Here is a 12,977-nt window from a genome sequence, read left to right on the forward strand (position 1 = left end):
TGTTTCGATGCTACATTTTTTTATTTAAGCAGATGAAAGTGTAAAAATAAATGCGCATTCAGTACTGTGTGATCCAAAGTTATTTAAATACACCCGTTCACACCAAGAACAATAACTGTGAAGATCACTATATTTATCTGCCCCTTAAATTCTCCAGCTCGTTATATATAGCAGGATTGATTCTGATTGGCTGTCAATGTTTGTATTGTTCATCAGCTGAAAAAATCTTTAGCTCATCTTTATCATTATAGCTGCGGTGTGGATAATATTGAGAACAATTTTCTCATGATTTTTAGAACTATATCTTTATTGTTATCTTTATAGTTATTGTTCTTGGCTTGTTCACACCAAGCACGAAAACTATAAAGATAACAATAAAGATACAGTTCTAAAAATCATTCTCAATATTAAAGAATAGCAGAGTAAACACTACAACTATAACGATAAAGGCACAGAGAAACGATATTACATTGACAGCCAATCAAAATCAATCCTGCTATAACGAGCTCGAATTTAAAGCTGCAGACGCACTGCGCTTGGAATAAACAGATGATATCAGATTATAGTTATCTTTATAGTTATCGTTCTTGGTGTGAACGTGCAAATAGGCCTTTAATCAGGTTAAACGCCATTATGAATTAAACGCGAATTAAAAACGAGGACGTACTGTCGTCGCACACACTGTATAAAGGTCTATAAACTCACAGCCTTCAAGACATGAAGAGTTTTATACATAAAGACGTTTCATTAGATATGTTGTTAAACAACAGTTCAATCCATTTAACGTGCTGTAATTCTGTCCAGCCTCGTTTTCATTTCCTTCAGAAATTCAATGCGGCGTTACCCTGACTAAGGTTTATTAATGTGACACTGATACTGTGAGAAACTGGACTGTGATGAAAACCATAAGTTGTTATTTAAGTAAGTTTATTATGACTGGCATGCTGTGGTGAATTCAGAATGCTGTAAGTGAGAGGTGGGCGTGGCTCCGTCTCATTCAGCCAATCGGACATCAGTGGGCGGGGTGTTTTTGCTGGTCTCGTAAGGCAGTGAGGATCTTGGGCCTCGTTACATTCGGTTTCTCGGAGCGCAAGCCCGGACCAACTCACGGCGCTGATCCGCAGCCGAAGATCCGCCCAAAACCAGGCTCGACTGTGTTCATGTGTTTGTGTGTGCGATCGTATGAATATATACAACACAGAACTAGGATAAAAACAGAGTGGAAGTACTAGAGGAGTCTGGGATCTCTACTGAGGTATTGTCTAACATCTAGCTCCATAGCACCATTTTCCCACACCTTGATCAAACACAACTGCCCAAATTACAGTTTTAAAGAAACATCGCAGGTTTAACTCCAGCGTCTGTGGCTGTACGTGAAAATAATTCGGATTCGTACCTCATTTTTACCAATCCATAGTGCTCGAGATAAACCTGAAAGCTTGAAGTTCAAATCACCGTCCGGTAATTGTTCATTTTAGGTAGATTGACAATTCTATTCTAAATGAGTTTGTTTTTACATACTGTATTTCCTCAAATAAGGTTAAAAATCATCTGCATATGAATGCTCATACTCTCTATTTGTTTTATTTGCTCAATTGCAGGCTTCACATCTCTCTTAATGTTAATATAACATCTTGATTTTGTTACATGAGACAGTTTATATGGCACTGCCTGTACCAGGACTGCCACTCAGATCACCATAAATCGTTTATATGTAGATTAAAGTACAGCCCTTATCTAAAATGGGCTGATATTTGACATAAATCTGTTATTATCACTAATAAACAGTCGGACCGGTAAGGGAAAGTCTCATGAAGACACTTAACCACAAAATCAAAAGAAATGGCATTACATTTTCCATTAAGTCTTGCGAAAACATTTTAGGATAATGAAGATGACACTAATATATTTTCCGCCCCAAAATTCTCAAAAATAATGTAATGCAAAAAAAAAAAAAAAAAAAGACTACCGTTTACATTTTTTTTATTTATTTATTTTTTTACTCTGTTTGGAATGTAGTTTTGAGAATATTTTAAAATGTCTTTATTAGGATTCTCATTACTGTAATATATTACTATTTTTACAGTATTACAGTAAAAATATTATAGTAATACAACACAATATTATTTAATGTTAGATAATATTTTTTAATCAAAAATTCTGTTAAATATCTGTTTTGTTTTGTATTACATTACTGATAATATGGAGGAATTTCAAAATATTTAAGTGGCATTAAAATCACAATGCAACATCTTTCTTAATAGTTCCAAAATAGGCTTTCTCTACTTTATAAAAATGTAATGCTCATTTTCCATTTGATTTTGGGGTGAAATACGACCCGGATGTGTTCTCAACAGCTGTCATGAGCGTCCCCCTTAAGGGACATCAGTTGACCCGTATTTGGAAATACTCTGAATGTACTACACTGTTTACCACCTCTGTGAAACACTTCCTGTTTAAAACGGGAGCTGAGCCAGAGAGAGGGGAAGAAACGAGTGGAAAAAGGAAGAAGACATGAGATGACGTGACATGAGCTGTACACACAGAGAGAAGGATAACGTACGTGTGTGTGTGTGTGTGTGTGTGTGTTTGCAAGCATCCCTGGGTTGTACAAGTGTGTGTCACATGGTGTTATTCCTCGTTGTAAGTGTTGAATCGAACGTGTCTAGTATACCTTGTTTACACCTCGGTGCTGACGCTTGTGTGTGTAGTTAGAGGTGTAAGTTCCACCACAGTGAGGTGAACCCATGAGGAGAGCGAGCGCCTACAGCGCGGTGAGTCTCCCGGTCAGAGCGGCCTGCAGCTCAGACGGCAGGAACACACCCAGCTCTGTGATGATGCCGCCCGTGATCAGCTGGTGAGGAGTGACGTCAAACGCCGGGTTCCACACATCGATCCCTGCAGCACAACACAGACGACGAACACACTCTCAATCACATTTCATTCTGAGATTTTCTGTGTGCACTTATGGTTTAGGATTTTGTTTTTGTAATTTTTATTAGTTTTAGTTTTTCTTATGTGAACCACAAAACCAGCCATAAGGGACAATTTTATAAAATAATTATAGAGAAGCTGAATAAATATGCTTTCCATTGATGTATGGTTGATTGGGATTGGACAATATTTGGTTGAGATGCAACTATTTGAAAATCTAGAATTTGTGGGTGCAAAAATAAATACAAATTTTTTTTGTTGTTGAGAAAATCGCCTTTGAAGTTGTCCAAATTAAGTCCTTAGCAATACATATTACTAATCAAAATTTAAGTTTTGATATATTTTACGGTAGGAAATTCACAAAATATATCCATGGAACATGATCTTTACTTAATATCCTAATGATTTTTGACATAAAAGAATAATTTATAATTTCTACCCATATAGTGTATTGTTGGATATTGCTACAAACATACCCCATTGACTTAAGACTGTTTTTTTGCTCCAGGGTCACATATGAGGCTTGTTCACTTTTATTTAATAGTTTTAGTTTATTTGAAGTACTAATTAGCAATGTATAAACTACCACTTTTCATAATCGACTTGTCAGTGTTTTGGATTGATATTTTGGACAGAAGTGACATTTTAAAGTTAAAATGCATCAAAGGGCATCTATTATTCAAAATGAACTTTTACATGTTGTTGGCAGTGTGTGTACAACCACCATATAATGATAACTATCCACACACTCCATTTGTTTGGTAAATAACCTTAAATTATAAGCATTGTTTTAGAACAAGCTGTTCTCAAAATCCATCAAATATGACGTCACATTTTACAAGCTCCGCCCACGACTGTTGACAGACACTGCTGCTTTAGCAGAGACCCGCTGTGATCATGTAGTACTCACACGCTGTGTGACAGCCACTTTCTGTGCGTTCGCTTCACTCAGGAAACTGTGTATCAGAAGTTTAAACTAATGTGGTTTAAAACGCATGATTTCAGTGTGGTAGACATGATAATCCAAACCAAGATTATCAGAGGAACGAGCTTTAAAGACACAGTTCAGTTTTGGAAAGGGGGGCAGTGAGAAACAGCAGCTCATTAGCATTTAAAGAGACATGCACGAAAACAGCATGTTTCTGCTTCCACTAAAAACAGCCATTTCCAAATGATATAATAAATGATCATGTGGGGTATTTTGAGCAGAAACTTCAGACACATTCTGGGGACACCAGAGACTTATATTACATCTTGTAGAAAGGAGCATAATAAGTCCTTTTATGATGGATTTGTTTCTTACAACCGTGCAGTTTATTGCTTCACAAGAAGTTAATTGATGTACTGGAGTGGTTTGGATTACTGTTTTTATCAGCTGTTTCTGACGGCACCCATTCACTGCTGAGCAAGTGATGCAATGCTACACTTCTGTAAATCAGCTGCCATGAACAAACATTAACACTACTATTTTACTCTACAGTCATCAATCTAGCTGATATAATTCATGCTGTTTCTCTTCAGATATAACGGACGTATAACAGTTCCAGTCAGAGAAGTTGATTTGCTAAGATGAACTGCATGGGGTGTTGATCTGGGAGCAGCGTTCCCGTCTCTATCTCCCGGTCTGGTCTTCAGGAGAGCAGTGCAGTAATCTGTCTCTCCCCTCGAGACCCCAGCAGATATTAAACACCGCAGCTTTAATTAATCTGCGGATTCTGTCTGTCTCTCTCTCTCTCTCTCCACACGTGCGGAGGATCGTTCCTCCCTCACATCAGAAGCGTTTAATTAAACGCAGCTTTGCTCTGTTTCAGATCTCACTTAAACCCTGCGGTCACACACTCACACTAATCATCTTTTTCTGCTTTTCTCATCCCTTCTTCAGCAACAACAACAAAAATCCCTGCTGCTTTGAACATTATTAAAATAAACACAAATAGCCATTTACTGTACATGATCACGATAGCAGCAGCACATTTAATAGACTTTCACCATCATTCAGAAGTTCAGCACTGATGAGATGTTCTCTTCTGCTCACCAAGGCTGCTTTTATTTAATGAAAAATACAGTCAAAACTAATATTGTGAAATATTATTACAAGTTGGATCCAATGTTTTCTATGTGAATATATGTTAAAATTTAATTTAATAAATATTCCAGTTTAAAATAAGTGTTTTGTATGTTATTAAATTGTAAAATGTAATTTATTCCTGTGATGTGCAGCTGTATTTTATGCATCATTCCTCCAGTCTTCAGTGTCACATGATCTTCAGAAATCATTAGCATATGCTGATTTACTGCTCAACAAACATTTATTATTATTATCCAAGTTGAAAAAAGTTTTGCTGCTTCATATGTTTATGGAAACAGTGATATATTTCTATTCTCTGTATTCTTCGATGACTAGGAAAGTTCAAAAGAACAGCATTTATTTGAAAAAAAAAAAAAAGAGAAATGTTGCATGTTGTATTTGAATGTTTTTCATCTAATATGAATTTATTTCAGTAGTTCTGATTTGAATCCTAAAGTGCTTCGGATCTTAGTTTAGTGTGAAGTGTATTTGCGGTGTCCTCTTGACTCACCAGGAGCGGCCACAGGAAGTCCATTGATGCTGGTGAGCTCGTGAGCCGGACGCTCCTCGATTATGATGTCTCGTCCGCTCTCCAGACTCAGGTCGCAGGACGTGCTGGGCGCCGCCACGTAAAACGGTATCCCATGATGCTTGGCAGCGATGGCTAGCTGATACGTGCCCACTTTGTTGGCCGTGTCGCCGTTGGCCACAACCCTGTCCGCTCCGACGACCACAGCTGTGTGTGCAGAACAACATTAACATCTCACACACCTGACACAGTCACAACACTCAAACACACTCCACATGCGTCACCTGTGATGCCCTTCTCCCTCATGGCGAGCGCTGCCATGCTGTCTGTGATGAGGGTGGCTGGGAACCCCTCCGCCACGGCCTCGTACGCCGTCAGCCGGGCGCCCTGGTTATAGGGTCGAGTCTCTGTGCAGTACAGACGCTTCAAGCGGCCCAGCGTGTGCAGCGACCGCACCACTCCTGCACAGATCAGTTACAGTCTTATCAGAGTCGCTCTACAGTCGAATCTTTCCGTGTTAAACACTACAGGATTTTTCTCCATATAGTGGACTTCAATGGTGGTCCAAAATGCAGCTTCAAGCTGAAGCAAGCCAAGCATTTGTGGTTAAAATGTGTATAAATATGAATCTTTTTTTCAGAAAACGTTTAACTAGATAAGGCTCTTATTCCTCGGCTGATATCCCTTATGAAGCTGCATTTTGGACTTTAAAATCATTGGCCACTATTGAAGTCCACTATATGGAGAAAAATCCTGGAACGTAATTTCTTTGCGATTGAAGAGAGTAAGACATGAACATGACTTGGCAGTGGGTCAATTTTCAGGAAAGGTTTTATTGTGGTATGGACTTATCCTCTGATTTCTGTAGTAATGCTCAGAGCGTGGACTGACCGAGAGCCGTGCCGTATCCCGCGGTGGCCAGGCTGCCCGTGTTACAGTGCGTGAGGATGGTGATCGAGTCTCGCGGGACGCCCGACAGGATGTGCTGCGCGCCGTAGTTGCCGATTTTTTTGTTGTCGTTCACGTCTCGCTCCAACATCTCCTCGATCCAGCCAATCACGCTGCAGAGGGGCGTGGCCAAGAGACAGGCACGTTAGAGGAGGATGAAGAGGAGTAATTAACGCAGCACTTCATATTTAGGCTGTGTTGATCAGTTGTTTACATTTTTGATGAAAATTAAGTGTCGTTAAATATAATTGCGTTTCATGATTTAAACTCCTCTCTCACAGTGAATATCTGATAAACAGTTATACACTATAAATTTGGATACATAACCATTCTTCCTTCAAGGCTCTTTAATCAAATACTGTACAAAGTAGAAAGGTGTGTAGATAATTTAAAATATTTTAAAGAACTTCAAAACCTTTAGTGCTTTTCTATAGTATTAAGCCTCAAATTTCAAATATACATCGAATTGGTTTCTTTTTTAAATGATAAAAAAGTAAAAATATAAATGGTATTATAATGTTATACTATAACTAATACAAAGGAAAAACCCTTAAGATAACATGTAGCAGAAAAAAAAATATCCTAAGCGTGCAGAATTACATAAGTGGACTTTGAACGACTTATTTGCGCTTTGAACAAATACTTAATTGTGGCATCCATAATTGTAATTGTTATTAGAAATTCAATTAATTGTGCAGCCCTAATTTTCAATAATTTTAGTACTTAAATTGAGAAGAAAAGTCGAATTCTCCTTAGCAACTAACAAAATAATAATTATAATAATAATTTATAACAACTATATTTTATTTCAGTTTTATTTTCATTAATGAAAACTATTTTTAATAGTTTTAGTCAACAACATCACTGGCACAGACACTACAATTAGAATTTCTGATAGTTATTTCAAAAGCTTTACGATTATTTCACAGAAAGCAAAGCAGAATATACCAATCTTTTCTGGAATATCTGGTTGACTAGCTATTAAAACCAAACTATTCCCACATCCCAAACTCTTCAGATCCCAGGTAAACCCTGGAGCGCGCGGCGGGCCGTCACCTGTCTCGGAGCTGCTCCGTGTTCTTCTCCATGCTCTCGTTCTCGGTGAACTCCATGAGCTCGCGGGCGGCTCGGCCCATGTTGACCGCTGTGGGTCGAGCGGACGTCAGGTGGCACAGAGAGTCCCTGATGAAGGACACAAGGTCCTCGCCCCCCGCGCCCCCCCGCAGCTCCACCGCCAGGCTCAGGCAGCCCACGATGGCGATGGCGGGAGCGCCGCGCACCTGTGGGGTGAAGGGTCACAGGGTCACAGGACCGCCAGCACTTATCACCAGGAGCTTTGATACACTCACAAATCATCCATCATCCAAATATGAGAACACTTCCAGTCAGCTCTAACATCAGCTCACTGGAGTGAAAAGCCACAGACATTCATTTATACTGATTTGAAAAAAACAATCTGAGATAAAAATTGTGTGCCGAAGCTAAAATGCTGTTTGCAAAACCCATTTTACATTCATAATGTTAAATATAACCAGGAAATCCACTGGGACTCATTGCATTTAGTGAACCTATTAAAGGAAAACGACCTTTCCATTTAAGAGTCATCCAGAGTAATCACAGTTCACAGATTATTCAATCACTACAATGAGAAATTATGGCAAGTACGAAGTCATCAGTTCTTCAGAACTTGGAATTCTGCCGGAATGATTACAATGAGCGATCATGACATCATTCTGAAAGGGGCATTCAGTTCAAAGAGATAATTAAAGAACTGTGATGTCATAATGACTTAAAGGAACAGTTCACAAGAAAAAAAGACTTTGTCATCACTTACTCGCCCTCAAGTTGTTGAGTTTCATCATCTCCTGAGAACAAAAGAAGATGTTCTGAAGAATGTTACTGAGTGAATAGTTTACATAGAATGGGAAAAAAAAGCATGGAGGTCAATGGCTACCGGCAACTCTTCGGTTACCAACATTCTTCAAGAAATCTTCTGTGTTCAACAGAAGAAAGAGACTCATACAGGTTTGGAATGAAGACAGACGGGATATTTATATTTAGATGAACTACCACTTTAATAATCGTATGACATCACCATTCTAAACTGAACATCTGACATTCATTATGTCTTCTTTCTTTTATATTCATCTATTCTTCATTCATAATCATTTATCACTTAATCATTTTGTTATTCCATTTAATCATGTAATCATTTACAATAATCATTTTAAAGCCATTTATATACTCATTTCATTGATTAGTCATTTATAGTACATGATCGTTTTTTCATTTTTTCCCATTGTTGTTTAGTCTTATGATGAGTGGTTGGACGTTTGTCTTCATTATAGTAAGAGTTTTTACTTTCAGTGTTTTTTAGGTCATGGGATGTTGTTGTGAAGCAGTCATTTTCCAGATTTGTGCTTCACTGAAACACACAACTAAGATTATTCAATAAAATGCTCTTTTTTTATCACTTCATCTCCTGCTTCTACTCTTCTCTGGCTTTACTCAGTCAACTTCTTGGCTGATAGAAGACTGTTAAAACAGTTTTGTCTATTAGACAGTTTTGTTGATGAACTGTAAATCTGTAACAAGTCAAATCAGATATTTTCTGACAGGATCTGGTATTTCTGGTGTGGAAGTATGATCTCTATTATATGGGCCGCTGGTGATGACTCTTGTGGAGTAAACAGAGTCTGTCTGGTGTAGGACTGACCGTAACTCAAGCGCTGGCTGGTGATTGTCATTTCCCGTCCATGAGTAAAGCTCTCATGACAGTGACAGCGGCTGGCACAGGACCAGAGCCCCCGAATCCCCGATTGATCAATAATTCATGCCAGATATTTGCAGTAAGGACTATTAATGAGGCGCAGACATGGCTGCCGGAAAACCATCACCCCAACACATTAATTATGCACTACGTTAATCAATACTGGAACAGCTGGAGAGAGAAATCTGGAGGTTTATGAAACACCTTTCTGATGTCACAACATGTGTTTGCAAGCACATATAGCCTACATCGGTTTAGAAAACTAGAAACTAGAATGGGTGTAAAACTGACATCTTATAGACGTCTGTCACATGAACACTGCAGGTGTTTAAAAACTTCAGACGTTGAGGTTCCTTCATAAAACCACAGTCGTGGCAAACAAGAAAACAAATTAGCACATTAAACCGTTAATGTATGATTGACTTCTTTAAGGACATTTCTTTTAATTTTTTACAAGCATGAACTAACACTCCCAAATCTTTAACTCAGGAAGTCACTTGTTTACCCAAGCGGCTGTGCACAGTTAACTCATGTATTCCCACCGCTCACTCAAAATAGAGTCTGTAAAGAAGCTTTTCATTGATAAAGCTCTAAAAATATTACTGACTGCTGTTTTAGTGCATTCTCAGCAAATAAGGAAATCATAAAGGGTCTTAAGTCTGGATGTCCTGTACAGAGCACATTCAGGGCTTTTCAGAGACACCAAATGATTGGATATTTCACCGTGAACACTTTCTCTCACGGTTCATCAAACATGTCTGCAATTAATTTAGTGACACTCTTATGGAAATGATAATATTTTGTTATTATCATATAAATATGTCTCATTTTTAAACTGTGTCATAAATCAACATCTCAGGAAAACATTAAAAATACAAAATATGTTTTTCTGTTACGAAACAGGATGTTGATTTCATTCATGTCCTCATATGAGGACACCGGGACTAAAAGCATGTTTATTACGCATTTTGGGAGACATAACAAATGAACATGGAAAGAAATTATATTTCAATATTCTATGAAATATTATATATTATTATGAAAATCCTGTTAATTAATTTTTCCATTGTTACACTTCTTTATTTCATTACATGTTGCCCCAAAAACACATTAATACGCAAATTAGATTTAGTCTATAGAGACATTGTACTTAATGAGAAAACCTGTTTATGGCCGTTTTACACACATTTTGCAGAAAGAAAAATTGTGTATTGAATCATTCTGTTATTACATAGTTGATAATCATCTTTATACAAAATTTGGTTAAAAAATAAATCTTGAAAAACTAAAAATGTATTGGTGATTTAAAAAACAATTGTTTTTGTCTATGCATGTCCATTCATGTATTTTTATTTTTATTTTTTAAAGAACTTCAGTGCCAAGGACAGCATAACTTATGAACACAATATCTTTTTTTACATTATTTTTAATGCTCCAAAAAAACGTAAAGACATGGAGAAAACTAACCTTTTCTCTGGTCTTAAGAGGTTAATTAAATCATGTGTTTACTGCAAAGTGTCACATGACCAGAGCGGTTTACTTCCTGTTTGCATCATGAGATCATCAAAGCTCCAAAACTAAAGGCTAGTGAAGTATGTTAAGAAAGATTTTTGGTATGCATTATCTTTCAGGTGTCTAGTATTAATATATGAATTATTCAGTTTTGTTGAGAGTGGACACAGAATGAGTAAACATGTTGATGGTCACAACAGTGATTATAGTGGCATAATAACTATATGTGACTCTGGAGCACAAACCAGTCTAAGCACAGGTATGTTTGTAGCAATAGCCAAAAATACATTGTATGGGTCAAAATGATGGATTTTTCTTTTATGTCAAAAAGATTGTGTTCCATGAAGATACTTTGTACATTTCTTACCATATCAAAACTTAATTTTTGATTGGTAATATGCATAGCAAAAGAACTTAATTTGGACAACTTCAAATGTGATTTTCTCAATATTTAGATTTTTTTGCACCCTCAGTTTCCAGATTTTCCAATAGTTGTATCTTATCCAAATATTGTCCTAACAAACCACACATCGATGGAGAGCTCATTTGTGGTTTTGTGGTCCAGAGTCACATTTCTGTTTTTTATCCTAATATACCTATTCAGTGTTGTATAAGGGGTTTTATTGTATAATACGAAGCATAGTGATGAAACAGTTTCAGATGGGTTAATAGCTGGCTGAGATGCATAAGAATTCTGATGACTGCAGAAATAAGTGAATTTCAGTGTACACATTATCACACCGGTCACAACAGTGACCAACCATAAAACACATTACTGATTATTTCAAGGGGTTACTATGACACATTATACTACTTTCATGCCTGAGAAAAATTTGGGGTTTTCTATATATATATATATATATATATAAACACACACAGAAACAGCGTAGGGACGTTGTCAATCGCATGTTATGCAGATCACACATGCACACGCGTGCACGAACAAAAAGCGCAAGCCCGTGCTCTGATCCCACACAAAGAGGGCTTTACCGGCTTTGAGATGTTCGGACGTGCGCGAGCGAAACCGGGCAGAGGATCCGTCGACCGGGCCTGCCGTAGCTTACCTTCATGCTCTTTATGGCCTCATATGCGTCCCGCACCGAGCGGATCTCGTCGTACACGGTCTCGTGCGGCAGCAGCAGCTGGTTGAGGATCTGCAGAGAACCGAGCCGGTACCGGATCGCCTCCAGCGTCATGACCCGTATGAGATGCGGCTGAACGTATACCGGGAGCGCTGGGTTCCGTAGGTCCGCTTCGCGTCCGGTGGAGTCGGGGTGCGTTAAACGCGCTGCGATTCGTGAATCATGAATCGCGAATCACAAGGTGTGGGCGTCTGCACGGATCGAGGGGGAACGGCGCACCGATCAACGGAGCAGCGTGTTCGCTTCGCTCTGGCAGAAAGCCCCGCCCACTGACCACGCCCACTCTCTCAATCATCCCGCGGAGGCGCGTTTGACATTCAGATGAAGCCTTTTATTATTCACATAACTACGGCGAAGCAACAATAAAGCGATTCAGAATATTCTCATCGAGTGAATGCAGGGATCCAATGAAGAGCAGATGAGGACACGCAAGATCATGTTTCTGTGGAGGAATCGATTAAAACGCACACCGCTGAGGCTATTGTTCATATGTTAATAAGCCACGACGTCATCACGGTCTTTCATCCGATGGAATCTTTCTTCCCAAAATGAGAATTCTGCCATTTCCTCATTTAAATAGTCGCAAACGGTCTAATGTTTATTTTGGGGGAATTATCCCTTTAAGTGTGTGCTTATAATAAACAGGACATTATCTTTCTTAAGAGGCCACTCACAAATGAACTCATTCTGTGTGAACTTTGTCCATAAGATTTTTTTAAACTTCAAAGAGCTTACTTAAATTAGTGAACTTTTAAATATGGCTTGGTAAGTTGTACTCTAAACATTTATAACCTACCATAAAAGGTGTTTTTGTTTTGTCCCATTCGCTTTCAGTTTTAGAGCAGCCAGGACATTCTGCTAAACATCTCCTTTTGTATTTCTTAAGCATAAAAAAGTCAATGACTTTAAACAATACAAGTATGAGAGAATGATGACAGAATCTAAATTTTGATGTCATCTTTAATTTTTAATTATTACATTAGACATTATCATATCCTTCACCATAGACACATTAACAAATTAATGCAGCTTTAAATAATAGTCCCATCGTCCGAAAATAAGTACATACATTAA

General features: G+C 38.1%; 1 protein-coding gene across 1 annotated transcript; it reads right to left on the reverse strand.

Annotated features, from left to right (window-relative positions):
• Nucleotides 1-2,271: 2,271 nt before the first annotated feature.
• Nucleotides 2,272-12,149, reverse strand: mri1 (methylthioribose-1-phosphate isomerase 1). Its single transcript, XM_059554814.1, has 6 exons — nt 11,826-12,149; nt 7,536-7,759; nt 6,423-6,592; nt 5,816-5,992; nt 5,514-5,738; nt 2,272-2,898 (listed from the first exon to the last, which is right to left on the reverse strand). Exons 1-6 carry the CDS (start codon nt 11,955-11,957, stop codon nt 2,765-2,767), a joined length of 1,062 nt encoding a protein of 353 aa, XP_059410797.1. The 5' UTR covers nt 11,958-12,149; the 3' UTR covers nt 2,272-2,764.
• Between the last annotated feature and the right edge of the window lie 828 nt (nt 12,150-12,977).

This window comes from Carassius carassius, chromosome 7 (assembly GCF_963082965.1).
Source record: "Carassius carassius chromosome 7, fCarCar2.1, whole genome shotgun sequence".
Taxonomy (NCBI): Eukaryota; Metazoa; Chordata; class Actinopteri; order Cypriniformes; family Cyprinidae; genus Carassius; species Carassius carassius.